General features: G+C 36.9%; 1 protein-coding gene across 3 annotated transcripts; it reads right to left on the bottom strand.

Annotated features, from left to right (window-relative positions):
* Window positions 1-66: 66 nt before the first annotated feature.
* spef2 (sperm flagellar 2) lies at window positions 67-21,622 on the bottom strand. Of its 3 annotated transcripts, none has more exons than XM_014476161.2 (41): window positions 21,466-21,622; window positions 21,090-21,192; window positions 19,752-19,983; window positions 19,402-19,566; window positions 19,149-19,271; window positions 18,944-19,020; window positions 18,629-18,851; window positions 18,302-18,490; window positions 17,265-17,452; window positions 15,819-15,990; window positions 15,372-15,690; window positions 15,185-15,258; window positions 14,986-15,052; window positions 14,617-14,657; window positions 14,277-14,371; window positions 13,687-13,934; window positions 13,521-13,584; window positions 13,228-13,382; window positions 12,914-13,006; window positions 12,697-12,780; window positions 11,054-11,161; window positions 10,827-10,942; window positions 10,359-10,486; window positions 9,164-9,302; window positions 8,914-9,051; window positions 8,668-8,822; window positions 7,488-7,541; window positions 7,304-7,346; window positions 7,155-7,223; window positions 6,919-7,048; window positions 6,707-6,820; window positions 6,382-6,520; window positions 5,248-5,320; window positions 5,002-5,158; window positions 4,797-4,903; window positions 4,408-4,590; window positions 4,132-4,224; window positions 3,242-3,412; window positions 2,877-3,089; window positions 2,029-2,151; window positions 67-1,845 (listed from the first exon to the last, which is right to left on the bottom strand). In XM_014476161.2, the coding sequence occupies exons 1-41, from the start codon at window positions 21,521-21,523 to the stop codon at window positions 1,813-1,815; spliced, it is 5,256 nt and encodes a 1,751-aa protein (XP_014331647.1). In that variant the 5' UTR covers window positions 21,524-21,622; the 3' UTR covers window positions 67-1,812. The 3 variants fall into 3 exon arrangements, with proteins under 3 accessions (XP_014331647.1, XP_023198776.1, XP_023198775.1); XM_023343008.1 differs by having other exon boundaries at window positions 15,471-15,690; XM_023343007.1 differs by lacking the exon at window positions 12,697-12,780.
* Window positions 21,623-21,851: the final 229 nt, after the last annotated feature.

Here is a 21,851-nt window from a genome sequence, read left to right as displayed (position 1 = left end):
ATTTGTATATCTTATCATAGAATGCATCCAAGATGGGGGTTTTCTTGCAGAAACATGGAATAGGTCCAACTCTGAGGTACTTTTATTTCCTTATTTTTCAAGAAATTTCCAAGAACTTCTCTGTGTGTACTTGTCCCGTGCGCGTTGCTCCGTATTGTTGAAAACCAGACAATGAGAAGGCCAGGGAGAAACAGAGAAAAGGCAGGGAAATAGATCATGGGTGTAGTGAAAGGGGGGAGAAGGGTTCCCAAAGCCCTCATTGTATGCCTATTAGAAATTTTGCAAAAATATTTTTTTCCTCTGCCTTTTATGTCACAGTCAGGTCTTTCAGATCAAATAGTTTTCACTATCAGAAACAGATAATCTGATTCAACACAAAATATGTTTATTAAGAGAACAAAGAGAAATAAAAATCAACTTGTGAAAAATTAAAGAGGTATGTTTACTGCCAGACGATATGAAGTCGGTTAAAACTTTTTACAGACACATCCTGCCATGATGCAAAGTCATTGACATATTTGTCATGATGCAAGTTTAAAGGAGAACCCAAGTGCAGAGAGCTGGAGGAAATACTTTCTTTAAAAAATGAAATAACAAAACTGAACTGAGGACCAGTGGGCAACTAGAGATATGGCTGGAGGGTAAGAAGGTGCAACAGAGAGAAGCAGGTTAACAGAGGGAACCAGTGGAGAGCAATGAGTCTGGAAGGTAAATATACAGAGTAGGGAGTCATTAGGGAAACTTACTGCAGCTGGGAAGGGAGCGGTGATGAGGTAAATAATCAGCAGCTGGGGAAGGGGAGTGAATGGCAGACTGAGTGAAATAAGGATGACACAAGAGGGAAACCAAAACAGAAATTCTAACAAAATAAATTCTATGCCTTGAATAGGAATCTAAGCTAACAGGAGGAATGAACTAGAATAAAATCATACAAAAAGAAAACAAATCCAAACAAAATCAAATACCTGAAGTGAGTGAATAAACTGGGATGAGGAGAAATGAAAATAAAACACTTACGTTTTACAAAAATCAAAAACCAAAGAAGTCTGTAAGGGATCACATAATTTTACATAGATCTGTTTTCTACAGCACAGAGCAGAGTTACTGCTTTTGCAGACATGTAAATGTAATAAACCCATTAAAGCAGAGGACAAAAAAAAAAGATGAAAATGGCAGCAAAGATGAGCTGTTAAAATTATAGTGAATGTTTAAACAAACACACAGTGACTTGTTTCTCTTGTTTTCTTCTCAGTTGGTTTAATCACACTTTTTCAAAAAAAAAGTTTGAAAAAGTTTAGAAGACTTTTCCAAAAAGACACAAAATACCTTCAAAAAGCAGACAAACATATTCTTTACTACCTTCTTAAAAAACACAAAGTCCTTCTCCTTGGGAGTCAACCATGAACAAATAGGTAAATGTCATATAAACCGATGTTACATAAACGAATAGGGAGTTCTGCAGAATGAACTCTGTTAGGTGTTGAATGTGCTTTGGTTGGTTGTAGCCAGTGAAGCTTGACAAGCAGGTTATCCTGGGCAATGCTCTCATTGTAAGCACAAATGATGCTGCTTGTGTTAGGCAGGCCATTAGAAAAGCAAGTCACTCAGAAAAACTGCAGGAGTGCTTGACGAAGAGAAAAGGCAAGTTAAGGAGGTCGTTCCTGCCATCACTGAGGTGATTGTTGTTTCAAACATAATGCAATCCCAAATTTCAGTTCAGTTTAAACCACTTCAGTCAGTGCAGGTATGGTTGCATTGTCTGTTTATTTAACAACAAAGTAAAGATTAAACAAAAACGGTTAAAATTCCTTTTCATCCAGATGGGACAGTAGTATTCAGAATATTCTGAAGGAAAGACAGTTAAAACATTAGTATTGGTATTATTGGTTAAAATAATAATGATTTGCAAACAAGGTGGGGGCAGGATAAATACATATAATGCATATAATGCAAATAGTGCAACTAAATGTTGGGTGAGATAGGAATAAGAAGATCAATGAGCATACTTAAAAATTTGCAAAAACTTACAATGAGCTGGAAGTTTGTTGAAGTTTCCATCAGCATGTGGGTGTATGGATGCTTATAAATAACAGAGAATGGGACTGATTCAGTGCACTCATATCCCATCTCAATGTACACATTCTCAAGATTCTAAACAGACAGCAGAGACAAAAAGATTAATTAGCAGGTCAGAAAACGTCAGTAATAAAAATAAAGACAAACAATTCCTAGTGACCATTTTTGCCTTGAATACTTGCCAAAATGGACCGTAAGAGGCTCCAAAGTAATCAGTATCTTCTCAATGTGTCTGATTCTAACCAAAAATCCAAGCATATTGGATGAACTATGGGAATAGAATTGGTGTATCCCTGAAATTCAACCTTTTATCTCTGCTTTTCTTACACAGAACTCAATAAATTATTGTTGAAGCCAGCCTGAAGAGTCTCTATGATATTATCATGATGCAGGGCAATGCATTTTTAGGTTTTAGATTGATGACAAACCTACTAAAACAGCCGAGCACAAAAGACCTGCCTGCTTCATTAACAATTCATTCTCTCTCCGTTGTTACCTTCTAAATTAGGACTAGGCTAAATTCTTTACACATTCATTTTATAACCACAATACTTATATTTAGTTATTAAATCCAATCTGGTGTTATGTGTGTTGTGTAACACTTCTGAAGAGCTTTGGTTAAATGAAGCTTAAATTGAACTGGAGATGCTAAATGAGGTCTACCGTTGCTCTCTGGGTAATTCGTCATTATTACAGATTTAACAGAATGTAACATGAATTGTGTGCTCCACAATATAGTGGAACACATTTTCCTCCCAACCTAAATATTAGTAATTTGTTCAATTGAAATTCCTAAATACCTGTTTGTGTTGTTCATAACTCATGCTCCCTGGAGGAAGGGAAATACCCCCCATCTTGATGAGTTTGTGGCAGATGACGTTAAGTAGAGCAGAAATGGAAACTTCCTCGTCCTTAAAAAAACTGCAAGATGAAAACAGAGCATCCTCCTCTTTGTAGTCTTCAGTGAACTTGAAGGATGTGGGCTCTGTGGTTTCTTCCGTGCCAGGCAGAGACTGTATTAAAAAAAACCTTTATGTCAATTTAAGAAATGTGCGTGTCTCTGTAATTATTTTTGGCTCATATAAAATAATCTAACAAATACAGAAATATAGCACAACAGTACATCTGGGTTTGATTTGACTCACTTTGCTTTTTATATACTCACATTTACGAGAAGGCTCAGTAATGGCTGCTGGAGATGTTTCCCCAACACTACACTAAGTGCTCTGATAAAGCCCTGTTTGGGGTTTGGGTTGGCTGCAAAGTACTGCAGCATGGACACATAATCCAGCAGAGGGGGAGAGGAGGAATGGTCTGCAAACATCTGGAAAAAGAACTACAACAGAAACAAATTGATACAAGTATCAATTAATAATTATTTCAGTCTTTCGCAGGTGTGTTAATTTGAAATGTAAACGTAAGACAAAACAAAAGTTCCACCATCTTTGTGTAATCAAAAATAGTAGAATGTAAAAACTGCAAAGGTTAAATTACTTAGGCTCCCTTGCAAATGTATCCATACCTCTAGAACATTTTCACATTCTCAATGATACTGGATGGAGAACACCTGTGAAAAATCTATGTATCTACTCATAATGATACTGCCGCCACCATGGCCACATTTCTACTATAGATTATGTTTGGCTAAAAGGTTTTATTCCGGTTTCATCTGACCGGCACACCTTTTCCCATGTTTTCTGTGTCCTCTGACATGGTGTGTGATGAACTGTAAACAGCACATTTTTTGGCTTTTATTCAACAAACATTTGCAAACATTTACCAATCTTTTATATATGAAGTGAGATTACACACAGGTGAAATATACCTACTAACTGAGGAACTTCTGAGGGAAATTAACTGTACTGGATTTTTTTGTGACACACTTTTGATATTGTTAATTTTAAATTAAAACCATGCATTATGTTTTTTCCCTTTCACAATTATGGGTTGCTCTGTCACGTAAAATTCAACTGAAAAATAATTCAAGTTTATGGTGTGGACAAATCAAGTTTCTTTTTAGATTAGAAATAAAGAAGTTAAACTCTAGCCTGTTACCTTCTGCAGGTTGGCTGAACGGTCGTAGGGGAGAGGCTCTAAAGGATCCTCAGGAACTTTCTGGACACTCTGACCAGGAAACCACAACTCTACCTGTTAAGAAGGAAAAAGAAAAGCTGATCAACCAATCCATGAAACTAATTTCTGTGACCGCTTGTATCTATACATTATATGTTTATTTTTCTCACAAACAAACAGAACAGGGTTGGACATGTTATAAGTCACACACACATAGTTCAAATTAGTGTGAAATCTGGGTTCAGGATAGATCCTAACCTGTAGGTACTGGTCCTCGTTTATATATCCAGTGTTATCAGTATCTGCTTCCTTAAACTGTTTCAACAAATACAGCAGCTGTGACAGAGAGGGAAGCGGCCACGGGAGAGTAGCGCTGAGCAGAAAGCGCCGCCAGTCGATCAGCTCAAATTCATCAGTTAGCAAAGTATTAATCTCTAACAGCTGAAAGCAAGAGACAGGACATGGCATTTACTGCTCATTCAAAAAAATAAATTACGCTGTATTCACTGCTACACTTCAAAAAAAAAAATGAAACACTGCTACACTTTAAAAAAATAAAACATTACAAATGAACGGATATCAGAAACATAAAATTCAAGAAGACCACCTCTACTCTGGTCACTGAGAGCCTCGAACCTGCTGAATACCTGCATTTCAATCATATCTGTCCAGGCCTCAGGTACAATGCTCCTGCCTGTGCTGTTAGAGACCAAATCTTGGAAAAAGTAAAAGAAGTCAGAGCTGGACATAAAGCCTAAAAGACAGAAAGAAGGGAGAAGAAATTATGGGCCATTAGTGGGAAGAACAGTAAACTTAGTAACAGTCCAATTAGTCTCTGGTGTACACATAAACCTGATGGAGCCATGTTGAACAGATGATTGAAGAGTGATTCCAACTGAGCCACCGTGAGTATGGACCGATTTGGTTTCTCCATGGAAGGGGGACGCGGTGGAAAAACCACACCCGAAACCAACAGACAATCTCCATTCAAATAGAACTCACGATCTTCCTAAAGTACAGAACGTAAAAACTGTTCTCAGATTTTACAATAAAAGCACCCAAACATACTAAAAAGATTCAATGAAAGGCTTTACAAACCATCACCAGCTCGTACTGCAGCTTACTGGAAGCCTCTATGTGGTAGCGAACCACTTCTCCAAGTTGATCGATACTGGAAACAGAAAACTTAAAACATTCTGTACACAATACATGTTTAAAATACCTTGCCGCATTTAAGACCCCTAAATATTTTCCCATTTTATTACAACCACAATATTCATTGCACTTTAATGGGATTTTATGGAATAGACAAGCACAAAGTAGTGAATAGTGGCGTGCATTTATGCTCGATCAGAATTGCAGCAGGTCTTTTGGGTATATCTCTACCTGCTGCTCTGAAGAGGCTGAGCATCTTTTGCTCATCCTCCACTGCACGATAGTTAAGGCTGAGTCAGATTGGATGGAGACCATCTCTGAATATCAATTTTCAAATCATGCCATATATCGCATTTTACTGTATTTAGGTCAGGACTCTGACTGGACCATGTCTGAGTCAGCTTTTATCTATATCTACAGCGCGCCCACACGGACAAAAAAATAAAAAAGTATGGTTTTGAAAATGATCAACAAATACAGTTCTATTAAAATACATGTTCAAGGGCGTGCCGTGGCGGCATAGGGGATAGCGCGACCCATGTTTGGAGGCCTTGAGTCCTCGACGCGGCTGTCGCGGGTTTGACTCCCAGACCCGATGATGTTTGCCGTGTGTCTTTCCCCCTCTCCTGTCAGCCTACTATAAGGGATACTAGAGTCCACAAAAAAAACCCTGGAGGGGTAAAAAAAAAAACATGTCCAACATAAATGGATTTAACCGAAATTATTTTCTAAAGTTCCATAAACAAATGACAGACATTTGTTAAGCATTGTGGGGCATTATGAGTTACATCAAACAGCTAAAAAAAACTATTATTTTTCTAACAGGTCAAATACAGAAGTTCAAACCCCCTTTACACTGTTTAAGAATACAAATATGTTTCACTACAACCAAAAATATTCAAATCAGGTTTACACTACTGACTGTAATCTACTTTGTGATTGTAATGTGACAAAATAGGGAGAATTTCAAGAGGTATGAATGCATTTGTAAATCACAAGATGTAAAGGGCTGTACATACACACATATGGTCAAACCACACCAAACCATGAGGGGAACAGATGTTTATATAATCATACCACTTCATTTCGGACAGATAGCATGATTCAAACTGCTTCTCCAGTTTGCTAAAAGTCTCATGCACTCTGTCTTCCAGGGCGTTGACCATCGCCAGGCCGCAATCTTTCACCAGCTCAAGACGAACCTTTATTGAATTTTCTACAAAACACACACAGAAACAGGACAAATACCCAGCTAAACACTGACTAATAAAGTACTAAATACAATGTTATCTCTGTGCATAAAAATAACTGCATACAGTAACAGACATTAAAACAACCCACTGCATGATAATATAAATACTTGGCTATATGTTAGTGGGACAGATAGTGTACATGTACATACCCTCATGAGTCACAGAAGTTGTAAGTTCTTTATATATTTTCTCTCTAACTTCTTGTTCTTGAGTTTTTTCTGGAGGTTTTGGGGATGGAATCTCCACTGCTGGTGGAGGTATTGCTATGGAAAGTAAAAGATTATACAGGAGGGTTGATTTAAAAAAAAGAAATTAGACAATTACAGTACATATATTTGCTAAAAGTTGTTCAGTATCATGCCTGAATGCTTTTTTTGTGACTGCTTTTCCTTTTTAGAACTTTTTGGACTAGTCTTCTTTGATACGGTCTCTTTTTCTTCTACGGTCTCTTCTGGCACTTCTGCATCTTTCTGCTGGAATTCTACTGACACCTGCACAATTGAAAGACCAGCAAGAGTCACTACAGCAAAATAGTAGGTAATATAATGTGTAGAGAACATTTATAATACTCTTCAAGCTAACAAAAATTAACATTACCATATCCTTGATAGTTTGAGTAGCTTGAAGAGCCTCTTCATAGTCACTTACAAGTTTCCCCCGAAATAACTTGAAGAAACAACAAAAAGAATCAGTATCTGCTGCGCTTATGGATCAGAATAAAGTAGAACACTAAAAGTAACATTTACATTGTCTATCATCTTAGAGGAAGACTTCGTGGAGTCAGCGGGTCTAACAAAAGTAGAGAACAATCAGGTGTACAGAATGTCTTAAGAATGTCTTACTTTAGAGTATTATCACCATATATACTTCGAAGTGTTTAGGTGAGCATCAACAGGCTTATCAGAGGACAACTGATGTACTTCTACTTACGGCAGGTTTTTTTCGCTTGCCTGTTCCTTCACACCACTGCTCAATGGCTCCGTACTAACAAAACACATTTTTAAGCAATTTTCATTAGCCTTTAGTAACTTTCCATCACATTTACTGACTTATGTTCATTTCAATAACTAGACTAATATCAATGCAGTACAAAAGTACTGATACTCTTTAAATGTTTTTTAGACTTTGTGTTGTGACAGCTTCATTATTCAATGCATTTTAATTAGATTTTATGGGGCAGATCAGGAAAAAATACATATAATAATGAGGTGGGTGGAAAAGTTGTTTTTCTTTGAACAGAGAATCTGTAAAAAGCAATTTTGGTCTCAACACAGATTTTCGATAACATTTAGGTCTAGGGATGTGTGATATGGAAAAAAGATCATATCTATTGTGATAGGTGGCAGTAACGATATATATTACAATGTTTTTGGTATAAAACTTACAATAGAAATGAAAACAATTTATATTGTAAGAAATTAAACAATCACATTTTTGTCTGTAAATATGTTCTACCCAGAACTCCTGAGTTTTAGCAGTTTTAAGCCTCACCTCATATAAATATATATATATATATATGTGATTTGTGTGTACTGTTTGCCAATGTTTTGTTTTATGCTGCCTCCTATTATTGCCAGGTCTCCCTTAAAATAAGACTCTTAATCTAAATGATAATGACTACCAGGGTAAATCAAGGTTAAATAAATAAAAGATATATCTCTATAGAGAAACACAATAACTTTAGTATGAAGGATGTCTGTGTCGAATCCTGCTTTTTCTTCCAGTGTGGTGACTGGAACTTGAAGTTGTCTGCATTGCTGGTATTAAAGCACATGCAGATTTGAATTTGTTGATTTGGACCAGATGTGTGGAAAACACAGCTGATGTTTTTTCTCGTCAATAGATTCAAGTGCCAGAGTTACCAGGGCATGTTGGTTGTTTCTCTGGTTTGTTGGTGTAATGGGGGGTGGAATACAAACGTATGCCACACTTTTCAGATTTTTTTAAAATTACAGTAGCATTTTGCCTTTACTTCATAATTTTACATTACCTTGTGCCAGTCAATGACATGACATCCTAATAAAATCCAGTGAGGTTTCTGGCTATAACTTGGGAAAATTTGGAAAAGCTCCAGAGCTTTTGCAAGGCACTGTATATTTAAGGTTCTTACATAACCTGATCTTTGTCCTGATCTTCAGCTCCAGTTTCTTTCAGCAGTGTGATACTGAAATCTTTGGGAGATGTCCTAAGTGGTAAATGCTTGTGCATGCCCCAGTAGTAGACCGCCAGGGTACACAGTGTTTCACGGAAACGGTTCATTTCTGCCTATAGGACACAACCAAGGAAATGCTGGGATTTCAACGTTTCTGTAACATCAAACCATAAACCAAACAGTTACATACATTTAGAAAGTTACCTGTATTATCATGGAGTAGTGATTGATGAGCAACGCTGATTGCTCCTCCAGCCATCCATCACACATGAAAGCTGACCTCTCCTGCTGGTCTTCTTCTTTACGCTTGTCGGTAATGTCCCACAGGCGTTCCTGCAGCTCCTGAATATACATCGGATCCATTCAGGGTTCTTGCATTCCTTTTTAAATGACGGGCACCTAATTTGTTTGCTCCTTTTGCATCACAGTACAGCATATTCTAATGTAGTCTTACATCCAGCCTCAGATGAAGCTCCGCTTTGGTCTCCTCATCCTCTCTCATGTCGTCTGGCACGCTGTTGAACACCTTCTGCCACTGAGAAACTAACTCCTGCTTCAAGTCAGGGCAACTCAAAAAGTGGGTGTATCTTTCTCTGAAAAAGTGTCACAGTTTTACAATAAAATTAGAAAAATTTACATTAACTGCAAAATACTGTGGAAAAAAAGTCACCCATAAACACTTCTAAACCCCTTTTCTGTGCACCCACATTAGTACAAATTACATTTATGCCTATTCTGACATGAAAAAACCAGGAGGTCATGTTTTAAAAGTGCAAAACAAAATCTAGAAACAAAAGAATTAGAACGATAAATGATTATCGTGTTAATCATGATGAATTGCTTATTGCAAAAATCGTCAACAAATTTAGCAATCAATTAGTTGTTAACTAGTGTATAGTCTTGAAAAAGGGTCATTTGCTGAAAGAACGTACTCAGCGCAGCACATAAGCCCAAACTGTAGTTTTGGCTTATATACTTTAGTCTCCTTCTTTGAGACTAAAGAAGGAAACATTTTTGTCTGTAAATCCATTCTACCCAGAACTACTGAAGTGGTGGTTTTAGCTTCACATGGTTCAAATTCTTGAACCAAATTATGAATCCAATTCAAAATCTCCTATCAAACACCTTTTGCTGTCCAATGATTACCGTAATCGGTTAATCAAAAAATATTAAGCACATTAGCCCTACACTGTATTAATGTTAGTCAAGCAGAAAGGGCTGAGCTTTTTACATGTCGATGTTAGAGGTGTTTTTTATCTGCATCCTTTGCTCCAAATGATCGAATGTTCACTAAAGGAATGTCATGTTATTGCATTTTATTATCTACAAAATGAATCGAATTATTTATTTATTTGCATCTATTAATGTATTTTTAATACTGGCTGAGAAGAAAAATGCAGAATGTGTCCTTTTGTTATGCCAATAATCTGAAAAATCAACAGATTAATTAATAACTAAAATAATCATTAGTTGCACCTCTAAAAAGAATAAAAATATGCTACAAGGTGTTGCTGGCTGAATGTGGATCCAAATATGTTTGGTTTAACTGAACAATCAATTCTTGTTAGCTTGTAAAATGGAAAATTTCACACAAAGGGCAGTTGGTGCTTCGAGTTGAAACCTAGAAACCAAAAGACTGAACATGATACCTGATGTTGAAAAGGTGGCGATCAATAAGAGTGAGCTGTAAACGCAGCTGCTGCATCACATGCTTCATGGTGTTTACATAAGAATTACAGACATCTTTCCAATGTGAACACAGGTACTCAGGTACTTGCTGGAGAAAGATAATAAGGGAACTAAATCAACAGCAGAGAAGGAGGATAGTAATAGCAAAACAGGAAAAAGAGTAATATCAGTTATCTCTGACAGATAATACATATAGGAGACTAGAAGTCTATCAAAGAAATCAATAAAATGCACAAATGTTTGTGGCTGTAACAAGACAAAAGGTCTACAAAGAGCTTTGCAAGGTACTATACATGTTACAAGGTGGCTAAAATGAATACATTTTTTGTAATATATGCAAGAGATACAACTAAATGTAGAGAATAAGCAGGTATTCAGAAACCACCTAAAAACAAATAAAGCATGTAAATAAAAACAGTATGTCTTACTGGAGACAGAGGTTCATTTATGTAGAGCGGGTTTAATGTGAACGACCCTGGCGGTTGGACGCTGTCATTGATTCCGTCAATAGACCCAGCGGACAGTGGCACACTGTCAGAAAACCCTTTTCATCACACAAAAATGTACAAGTTAACATTAAAACAAGGTATGATTCAAAAGCAGCTGATCAAATCATGTCTTAATGAATGTTTTTAGATCAAGAGTACAATCTGACTTGTGTCTTTTGCCTTCTTGAGGCTGGAGCTGGGCCTTGTAGAACTCCTTCTCTCCACACTTCTTGTGCCCTCCGTCGACAGATCGTCACTAAGAAGATCAGCGGCGACTAATGAGGGAATTAATTGCAACAATTGAGTTAATATTGTATTTATGCTCAGTAAAAAATGTTTGACAAATATAAATTCACTTTAAAATAACTGTATAAGGCGTGATTAAAGAACAGCTGATTAAATCATGTCTTAATAAATATTTTTAGATCAAGAGTAAAATCTCATTTGAATATCTTCCCCTCTTTCTATCCATATTCACACATAAATCTAAACTAAATAAAATCTCTGTGGAGTTCCCCGAGGTTCTACTCTGGGTCCTCTCCTCTTCAATATCAACATAATTTTCTCCTTTGAAATTTTGCAGAATAAAAATGTAGAGTACCATAATTATGCTGATGAAACACAACTATATATTAGCCTATTACCAGGAGACTTTAGTCAGGTGCATGTATTTGATAAATGTATTAAACAGATTAACATTTGGATGAGTCTAAATTTTCTTCAGTAAAGTAATGAAAAAAATGAATTTTCAGTTTTTGGTCAGAATAGGCACAGGTTAAAAATTAATGCACATCTCCTTTAAATTAGTTTAACATGTTCTGATTTAACATGTTCAACAGGACTCTGAAAAATTAATAATTAATGCCTTTGTTTTTAGGAGACTCGATTATTATAATGTTATTTTGCCCAGACTGCCAAAAAAATCAATAAGATCAAGAGTCCCCCTTGATCCTATTGATCAAGCCTCTTCAGAAGCTGAAGAGTCTCCACAGCGAGAGTCTCCTCTAATACAAATCGAGACCAAAATATTAGTCCGGTCTTTACATTGGTTATCTGTTGCTCAAAGAATAGAGTTCAAAATTTCACTGAAGGTTTACAAAGGACTTTAAGGTAAAATCCCGGGCTACATCTCTGGTCTGTTCATTGCTATTAGGGATGCACCAATCACAATTTTCTGGCTGATCACCTGACCTGCCGATTCTGATTTTGGCTGATACCAATTGTTTTGTTTCATGGTAAATTAGTTGCTGAGTTGGCAACAGTGGGGTGACTATTCTTAAGTGCGAATGTGCAGACATGATCAGCCGGCTGATCATGTCCTCTATTGCTCACAGCAAAGCGATAGAGGAATGTGACAGATTTTTAAATCTTTGTTGAGGTATATAAGATCAGTAGTTAAGATCAGCTTCCTATTTACGCATTGATCACCGATCTTCAAAAAATAAGGAAATCGGGGGTGATTTATTGGTGCACCCCTAATTGCTATGAACCCTCAAGACTTCTAAGAACATCTGAACTAAACCTAATTACTATTCCATGAGTTCCAACAAAGCATGCTGAAGCAGCTTTTAGTTATTATGCACCAAAAATCTAATCTGGAATAAACTACCTGTTCACTGCAGGAATGCTCACACCTCAAGTTTTTTCAAAAACTAGTTTAAAAAAATATCCTATTTGCTGATGCCTACTTTTAACCCAATTTTTTTCTTTGATTTTATTGATTTGATCTGTTGTTAGATTTTTGTTTTTATATTAGCATTTTGAATTCCTTTTGGCTGATAGGTGCTATATATAAATAAATCTGCCTTGCCTTGCTTTGCCTTAAAGATGGAGCTGCTCTTCCTTCTTGGTATGAAATCTAACACACCATCTTCACCAGCATGAAACCCAGTAACTAATAAGGGAGTCAATCGCAAGATTTGAGTAAATATTGTATTCCTGCACAATAGAACATGTTGACAAACACAAATTAACTTTAAAATAACTGCATGACGTGATCAAATCATGTCATAAGTGTGAAATCTCACCTGAGTCTCTTCCCCTCCTAACGGATTTAGAACTTCTTCTTGTTTCCACACCTTTTGGGATTTCCTCAATTCCCAAACTTCCCTCAGGAATACCTGAGGGAATTAATTGCAAGATTTCAGGAAAAACATGTTGACAAATTCAAATACAAATGTCTCTGTACTTAAGCAGTGAAAATCTTATCAGTGTTTAAAAGCAAGGAGGTTTCTTTGAATTAAAGTATTCTAATCATTTAATTATTTGGAATAATTGACTAAATTACCTGACTTTAACAGCTAAACATCAACATTAAAATGGTAAAAAGAAAAAAAGTCACCTTCTTCTTGCTCTTTCATAACCTCACACAGGGACGACTCCACTTTGTTATAAAGTTCCCTCTCTTCCACATCAGCGTTGATATTAACCAAAATGTTTTGCTTTTCACCATACCACTTTTCTAGCTCTGGCCAGGTATCCTGAAAAGCTGCAATCCTTCCACAAAAAATCAAATCAAGTTCAAACCTCGAGATTACAGTCATGCAGAAGAATTCAATCCAGCAGTATTCCTGCCTGATCACGTTGTGCTATCTGTATGTAACGCTGTACTACCTGGGTGTAACGCTGTACTACCTGTGTGTAATGTGTGGAGAAAACCTGGTGGTATCTGCTGGTTGGGAGGTTGCAGCAGCAGCATCTTTAGATATTTTGGGACGAAAATGACCACATGAGCACCAAAAACATTTACCTTGTTCTTTTTCATAACACAGAGCAAAAAGCTCCAATCACATAATTGTACCTTTATCTGTGGATGCCCTTCTAATCACACACTCATCAGATATATCCAGCAGAAGAGCCACGTCCAGCACAGGCGGAATAGGTGTTGGTGGTTTGAGCTGCTCTGGATTAGGAACAAGTTCATATGTGTTGATTTCAGTGCCGTGTTCTTCTTCCACAAACCCACCCAAAGCTTTCTCCAGCAATTGGGCTTGACCGATATTAGTTGGAAAGCCATCCAGGATCCAACCTGACTGAGATGAAACCTGACTAATGGGAAGAAATCAGCTATTTTAGTGCTTGTTGTAAATCCGCATTAATAGAAACCAACCATTTAGTTCAATACACCAATGACCATTTTATCAAATATGGTACAATAAAATCAACTAAAATTGTGTAGTCATTTTCCTGTCATACTGATAGCTCACAGTGCTTTATACTAGAGCCACTTTCAGCCATATATACGCAGATATGTGACAAGAGAAAGCTGGAACTGAAAACCTGTCAATTGCAAGACAACTACCCACTGAACCACAGTCAACCTACTTAGAACAGTTGGCCTGCCTAATCCATGCAAATAGTATTTCATAGTTCATGTAACATCATTATTACCTGATTGCGTCAACTACAATGTCCACTATCAGCTCATTTGGAATGGTATTTCCTTTCTTCAGCTCCCTTTCTACTGATGCTGCAATCGAGGCCATCTGCATAAACACATAACAGAAAGTGAAAGTAGATATGTTTCATTACAAACAGATGTTAGGTCTGGAATAATTATGCCTAAAATGCATTCATTTGAATATTAGGATTCTCAAAGTCTCTTTGTTATGTTACTAGTTGAAAAATCCTCCGTAATACCAGAGAGATCAATGTAATGTGTGATGTACAAAGGAATACAAAATTAAAACAGTGTATTAAAATTTCATTATGAGCACCCTTGAACACTCACTTTGTTACTACATTCTCTTTTTTCTTCTGGTTTGCTAGAATCTGAGAAAGAAAGAAAGGAAGAAGAAAGAAAAACAAAGCAAAATAAAAGTACATAAGCAGCTTCAATAAAAATTTTACTTAGTCCCACGGAAAAGCATTTTTATACATTTTCAACTTTTTTACTTAAAGGAGAAAGTGCATAGGACAGAGTAAAAATGAACTTCCTTCCACCTCACAATTGTGCTCTACTTCATAGTGGTCCATCACATAAATACCAATGAGATACATTAAAATTTGAGTTTGCAGCATGCCAAAATTGTGAAAACTTTCCAGGGGCATGAATAGTTTTGCAAGAGACTGTACAGAAAAAGCAGCTTCAATAAACCACCTGACTGAACTGGTGTGGGGGGTTTAAAAAACTGCTCGCTCTCCTTCTCCTCCTGCTGATCTGTAGCCTATATTGTTAAAAAAAAACACAAAAAAACATCTGCTTTAAACTTTGAACTAAGATCAACAACTAAGATTAAATGGCAAATCAGTTGCAGGTTAAAAAGCCTCGAGACAGAAGTTCCAGCACTATAATTTACCTTCTCTCCTTCTTTAGCAGACCTCAGCGCCTCTTCAATCAGTGTGTCAGGCGACAACACAGTGACGCCATGCGCTGGGTAGGAAACATTAACTTTATATTTCAACAGCAAAGTAGAAATCACAAGGGCTAAACACTTTTAATGTGTGAACTCTAAAAGGCACACATTTTTAAATAAAATTGTATACCTTCAGCAATCTTGGCCAGACATGTGGTCTTGCCTGAGGAAGCCTTGCCCAGGACGCAAGCCTTGATACGAAAATCTCTTTTCTTCAAAGATTTTAAACCTTCAGCAATCTTGGCCATACATTTGCTCTTGCATTGGCAAACCTTGCCCTTGATGCAGGACTTGATAGAAAATAGAGGAACGGTCGTGGCCGGTTCCGCAACAGTTGGATGAGCAATAGTTTTAATTCGCTGGATAGCATATGCGAGAATGTCGTTGATGCTCGGTGGTAACTTTGTTTCTTCTGTAGCCTTTGGCCATGTCCACACACCAATCATATTCTTAAAAATAAAACAGAATTTTAAAAAAAAGCTTTCTTCTATTAAAAAGAAAAAAGAAAGCCATGTGTTATCTTTGGCAAAGCACACCGACTGAATTTAAAAGTAGTGAAGTAAAGTTTCATACTCACAGTGTATTCATCATAATCCAGGTTGTTGAGTACCTCCTCTTTCTTAAGGTCTGAGGGGCTTAATGCTGCTAAGAATAAAATCTCTGGCTCAATGTCTTTTTGTGACTCGTAGAAGGGAACACCCCGAATGAACAGTTCCTTCCACTCTTTATATTTCTTCTCTGGAACAAGACTGAAAATGACAGAATGAAAAATGTCAAGAAGCAAATGTAGACTTTAAATTGTGGATACAATTAGACCATAGATCTAAAAAATGGCTTCAGGGTCATAAATTACTAAACAATATCAAAAGATAATTTAAGTGTTGTTTCATAAACAGATTTATTTATTAAACAGTTGAAAAATATTTTTTAAATGAGATATTAACACAAAGTACCTTGCATCCAGTAATTGTTGAGCTGGCCACTAAGAGACTCTAATACAATAATCAGCTACAATAGAATTTACATAAAAATTCAAAACACAAATTATAAAATGACCAAATTCCCCTTATTACAAAACAGATGAACTACTTAACTGCTCATAAAATAACACAACATAATTATCATTGCAGTCATAAGCATGTTAGCGCTTATGAATAGTTCTTTTTTTTACGTATATACATTGGCTGGATTCAAATACAAAATACACCTTCTACGTTTAGCAGCAGTATTTGTCCTGACAAGCTTATTGCACAGAATATTATTGCATTTTGCTGATCTAGAAGCATTTCCAAAAAGCTGAATTAGACTTTTTTGTAAACGGGGGATAAGTTGAGTAAGCTTTTTCCGGCCTGCTGACCGATAGTGTGCAGCAACAGATGCATTACTCTAACAGACTATTGCTAATTTTCATGCTGTATTTTATTAAATGAACGAACACCCTAATGACATCACTATGAATCATGAGTCAATGAGAATATCTGTAGGATTTGAACTTTTACTTACTCAGTTGCATCTTTCAGATCATTAAGTTGTGATAGCAGAAACATGTATTCAACTTAGGTTCCTTTTCACAAAAATGTCATTTTGTTTTGTCTAAAATCTAAGAGGTCAATTTGAAAATAAGTATTCCACTGACAGTTAGGAGTGTACTGATAAATTGGCCCCGATTTTCTTAATTTTAGGAGATTGGTGATCGCCCAATACTTAAATATGAAGCCAATCTTATCCACTAATCTTATCTACCTCGGTAGAAAATTGGCCACCGTCCTCTGTTGCTCTGCTGTGAGAGGGTTGACTGACAGCCCGACCCACCAGGATATGTCTGCATGTTCACAGTTAACAATAGTTACTCCCCTGTTGCCAGCTCAGCAACAAAAACATTGGTATTGGCGAAAATCGAAATTGGCAAGTTAGGTTTTTTAAAGATCGTTGATCTCTGGTCAGCCAGAAAACTGCAATTAGTGCACCACTACTGACAATACTTTGTTTCTTGCATATTTCTAAAAGCGAGGATGTCACGTACTTCTCCGTGATGCTGCGATATTCTCCGACTGTGGTTGCCATGTCCACTATCTGTCCCAAAGTCTCTGAGCAGATGGTGTAGTGTTTCATATGTTTTTCGTGAGCACGCTCTGCAGCTACCATCTTGCAAAATTCAATCTCTTTTTCGATCTCTTCTGCTCGAGCCAATTTGGCATGCTCAGCCAGAACCTGCAACAGGTCCAGGCAGAAGCAAGGATTTAGTAGAGGCAGCATGGCAAAATCTTTATGTTGCTGTTGGAACTAATTAAGACAATAATGAATTCTTACTTAAATATTGAAATCTGTCAATGCCATTCTTTACTTCAATCAAATTTTATTTGTATAGCACATTTCAGCAGCAAGGCATTTCAAAGTGCTTTACATCATATCAAACACAGAAACACAATGCAACATAGAATCAACAATCAAAACATGACATTAAGTCAAGTTCCATCATTAAATTTACTTTAATAATTATTACTTACCCACGCTTGTAAAATTGTCTATTTTACAAATTCTTTTGTTCATAACACCAAACAACACAACCACACATTAACTCAAAGCCACCAAAACCATACATTTCCTTGAAATCCCTATGGAAACACTGCAAAACCACAAAATCTCACTTGTATTTTGTTGGGTTTTGAGTGCAAATATCTTTGTACGCTTGAAAAAACACAAAGCTAACTTACAAGTCACTTTCTTCTGAGCAAGATACAGAAGCTTGTTTAAAGCTAAAAATGTGCTAACATTGTTGACAATGTACTAGTTCCACTGGCAGATTATGTCACTAATAACACATTTTTCACCATGTAATAAGGGAAACATCTGCCAGTGAAACTATAGTACTTTTTAATCTATGGTCAAGAAGTATTTACTTAAAACAAGCCCATATATCTGGATCACAATGTACTTTTAAGTTAGCTTTGTCTTTTTTCAAGTGCATACAGATATTTGCTCCAGAAACCATGCAAAAGTACTTGGCAAGATTTTGTTTTTGCAGTGACCACCCATAGAATGACTGAATATGCTTCTCACCGCCTCCTTGTCCAGAGCTTCTTGAAAATCCTTTTCTCTCTGACGTTTGTACTGCTCCTCTCTGAACAGGCGATTCTCCAAAATCACCTCTTTCTGCTTCCGTATCTGCATCAGCTGCTCAGCCAAACGCTGCTCCTGCTGCGTCTGACGAGTCAGACGACGCACCATTTGGTCTTCAAGCTGCGCCTCCTGAAACAGAGGTTTAAAACCATGGTACAGGACAATGTGATTGAGGATATTCGCGGATATGCAAAATTCCAGAACAAAAACAGATGCCACTGTGAGTATTTGTTTCTGTTGGGGATATATAACTTCACAAAGTTTTACCTGCAGAGATTCACGCGCTTTATACTGCTCCAATAGAAATCTGTCTACTCTTTTTTGTCTCTCTTCTCTAGCCACTGCATTCTCCTTCAGCTGCTGCCGGATCCCCTGTACATACTTGGTGCTGGATTGTATTGTCACTTTATCTGGTTTATCTGCAGGGACTTCAATGTCCTGTATGACGGGACTAAGAGAAGAGTCTGCAGGGATGGATTGGTCACTGGGGCTGAAAATAATAAATATAAAAGTATACAACTCTACAAACAGAACCATTTAAATAAAATAGTATCTTATATTAACTTTACCGTTTTCTCTTACCTTGACAAGGTCACATAACTAGAGTTGGCAAGTTTGTGCTGTTTCTCCTCAAACTTGGCTATTTCAGCCTGGACCATCTGCACAAGCAAAGCAGTTGGAAAAGCAGAACAATTATCCTAGAACCCTATTCTCAAAACAAAACAAAAAAAACCCTTCCTTTTGCAAAATGAAAAGATTCACATAAATGTTTGTATCTTGATCAAACCTGAACTTCTTTTTCTTTGAGCTCCTCCTGATTACTCTTTTTCCTGAGAACTACATTGGAGTCCAGTGGCTTTAGCAGCTTCGTATTGGTCACAATTAAGTCAATGAACTTCTGATGACCAATCTGCAACTCACACATTTCCCCACATTATCAAGCTTCTAAGGACCACGTGTATGTTTTCCACAAACCCAGGCATATTTAGGTTAAACTGAATAGAAGAGTAAAAATGTACTTTATTTTCCATATTTTTTACCTTCTCGCTCTTTTCTAGTTTTCTCTCATCTTGGATTTTGGGTAGCTTCATTTGTTGAATGGGTAGGATCGCCTTAGACAAATCATCCAGTTCTTTACATTCATTATCCTGAGTAATTTCCGGAAGACACTGGTCTGCGTTGGGTGACACCACCTGAGGAAGTTGCTGTATAAAAGGAAAAATACTTTTTACATTTTTTGTCATAATATCAATTATCAATCTACTAATTTTGAATTCAAATGGAAAGGTAAAAGTCAGCTGAGTATTGGTAAAGAGCATATTATCCACAGACACTAGCCTCTAACCTCTCTTACTGCAAAATACCTTACACATTTATTCAATGCTCTTACATAGGACTGGGTTTCAGACTCCCTTTTCTGCAGGGAGGGCAGCTTCACCACCCGGCTGGTTCCTGCAGGCTTCTTCTCTTCTAGTGCGACGTAGAGCTGGTAAAGAAGGTTTGTGGCGACACCGTGCTTCTTCTGCATCAGATCTTGGGCTGTGCTCTTATTGAAGCTGACCCCCAGACGCTTAATAGTTGGCTCAAGCCGTGAAAAGTTATTGGTTTTGGCGTCGGAGGAACTAAAATAAAAAATGTAATTTAATGATTGCTGAACACTTTAAATTTGTTGGCAAACAGTATGACATTGAGTTTGGTATTTGATTAGAAATGTTGAGTTCAGTACTGGGGTGGAGGTTTATTTCATTGCTTTTGAAGAATCTGGACTTCATTTTATCACCTACTTTAAAATCTACCATGGTCAAACTGGGGCTGAATGATTCTACATCAAGCTGTGTTGTGATTTCATGTGATAAACCAACACAAAACAGTACAAAGTTGTGAAGTTACTCCTTTTTTATTCAACAATGTAAAGTTTGGTGTTCTTCTATGTTCCTCCCCTTTCACTTTGATATTCTTAAGTAAAGTCCAGTTCAACCAGTTTTAGTCAATGAATAAACGGCATCATTAAGACCAAGGAGCCCAACAGTTTAAGTCTGTGATAAAGTAGTGGAGGGATTCACAGCAAGGCTAGGTTATAAAACAATCCCATAAGTTTGACCATCTCACAAAGTGCACTTTCATCCATCATCCATTTATGTAGGCATAAAGGCAGCTCAAAGGATTGTTGGCCCCCATTTTCCCTCTCTGGCAGCTGAGCTCTACTGGGGCTCAGCTGCCCCAGTAGAGCTATAACCATCACAGAGGACAGCTCCCACTCTGGTTCCAACATGTTTGACCTGCTGCCCTCAGGGAAGCGCTACAGGTGCACCAGAACAAAAACAAGTACTTCCAGAAAGCTCTTATTACTCAAAGCTATGTGCTAGTCACATGGTGGTTATATGTACATGTATGTACATATGTACAGAACAAAAACAAGTACTTCCAGAAAGCTCTTATTACTCAAAGCTATGTGCTAGTCACATGGTGGTTATATGTACATGTATGTAGGTAGGTATGTATGTAATACCACCATATTTATGTTGATATTTTACATCTTCCACTGTTTGCACTGGTTTTGGAGTTGGTTTTAATCTCATTGTACATGTGTATAGAAACAACAAATTATAAATTGTAATTCTAATAAGCATGTGAGTTGGCCTACCACATATAATTCCAATTAAGTAAAGTTTGCATTGAACTTTTGAAAGGTGCTATATAATCACTAGTTTCACAATATGGAACTTACTCGCTTTTCAGAAACATATTAAAATCCTCCTGCATCTGATATTTATGAAGTATCTCTCCGAATAGGTAGCCATTAGAGAAATCCTTGCAAAAGTTCCTGGCGTCTAAGAAACAGACAGCAATGATGGTGTCATAAACTTTTGATAAATTATAAAGTTCAGAAAGTTCTGTGCTCAGATATTCGCAACTCAAATCTAAGACATCAAAACCACAGGCACAGTTGTGCCATGCCTTTAAAACTTAATGTCATTTTTTTTTAACAAAATGCTAAAAATGTACGAAGCATTTTCATCGCACAACTGCATTGAGGCATTTATTGCGTTAGCGTTAGCCCAATGAAGCTAGCTCTACGTAGGATTGTTTTAATTTATACTTACCTACGGTTTCAGAGAGCCTTAGTTCACGGTTCAGCCACGAGCACAAAATATCTGACATTGTCTCTGATGAATAAATGTCACCTCATAAGCAATTCAACGAGAAGTACCTCCTTTTTAGATAATATAACCGTTGCAAAAATCAACACCGAAGAAGACTTCAGTTTCACCTTGTTGCCATGGTGATATGTAAACAGCGTTACCATGAGGTCTATGATGATGACGCTGATAACAAAATATATTGAAGAAATGTGGAAAAAAGTTCAAGGGGAATTAATATTTTCGAAATGCAATGCATACGTGAATTAATTTTTATTTTAAGAGTACTTTCATTTTTCACAAATCTTAATTTCTAGTCCAGCTCCAGGTTTTGTGGGAAATTCTGTTCC

Source organism: Xiphophorus maculatus, chromosome 12 (genome assembly GCF_002775205.1).
Source record: "Xiphophorus maculatus strain JP 163 A chromosome 12, X_maculatus-5.0-male, whole genome shotgun sequence".
NCBI classification, from domain to species: Eukaryota; Metazoa; Chordata; class Actinopteri; order Cyprinodontiformes; family Poeciliidae; genus Xiphophorus; species Xiphophorus maculatus.
The sequence above is the reverse complement of the archived record's forward strand: the minus strand, read 5'-3'. Positions and strand labels throughout refer to the sequence as shown.

Excerpts from the sequence above, each read along its gene's own strand:
- spef2 (XM_014476161.2), bottom strand. The coding sequence starts at position 21,523 with ATGTCAGATATTTTGTGCTCGTGGCTGAACCGTGAACTAAGGCTCTCT. Across the intron at positions 18,852-18,943 it reads AGTTATGTGACCTTGTCAAG|CCCCAGTGACCAATCCATCC; the intron begins GTAAGAGAAAAC and ends TATTATTTTCAG. Across the intron at positions 15,691-15,818 it reads TGGATTATGATGAATACACT|AATATGATTGGTGTGTGGAC; the intron begins GTGAGTATGAAA and ends TTTATTTTTAAG.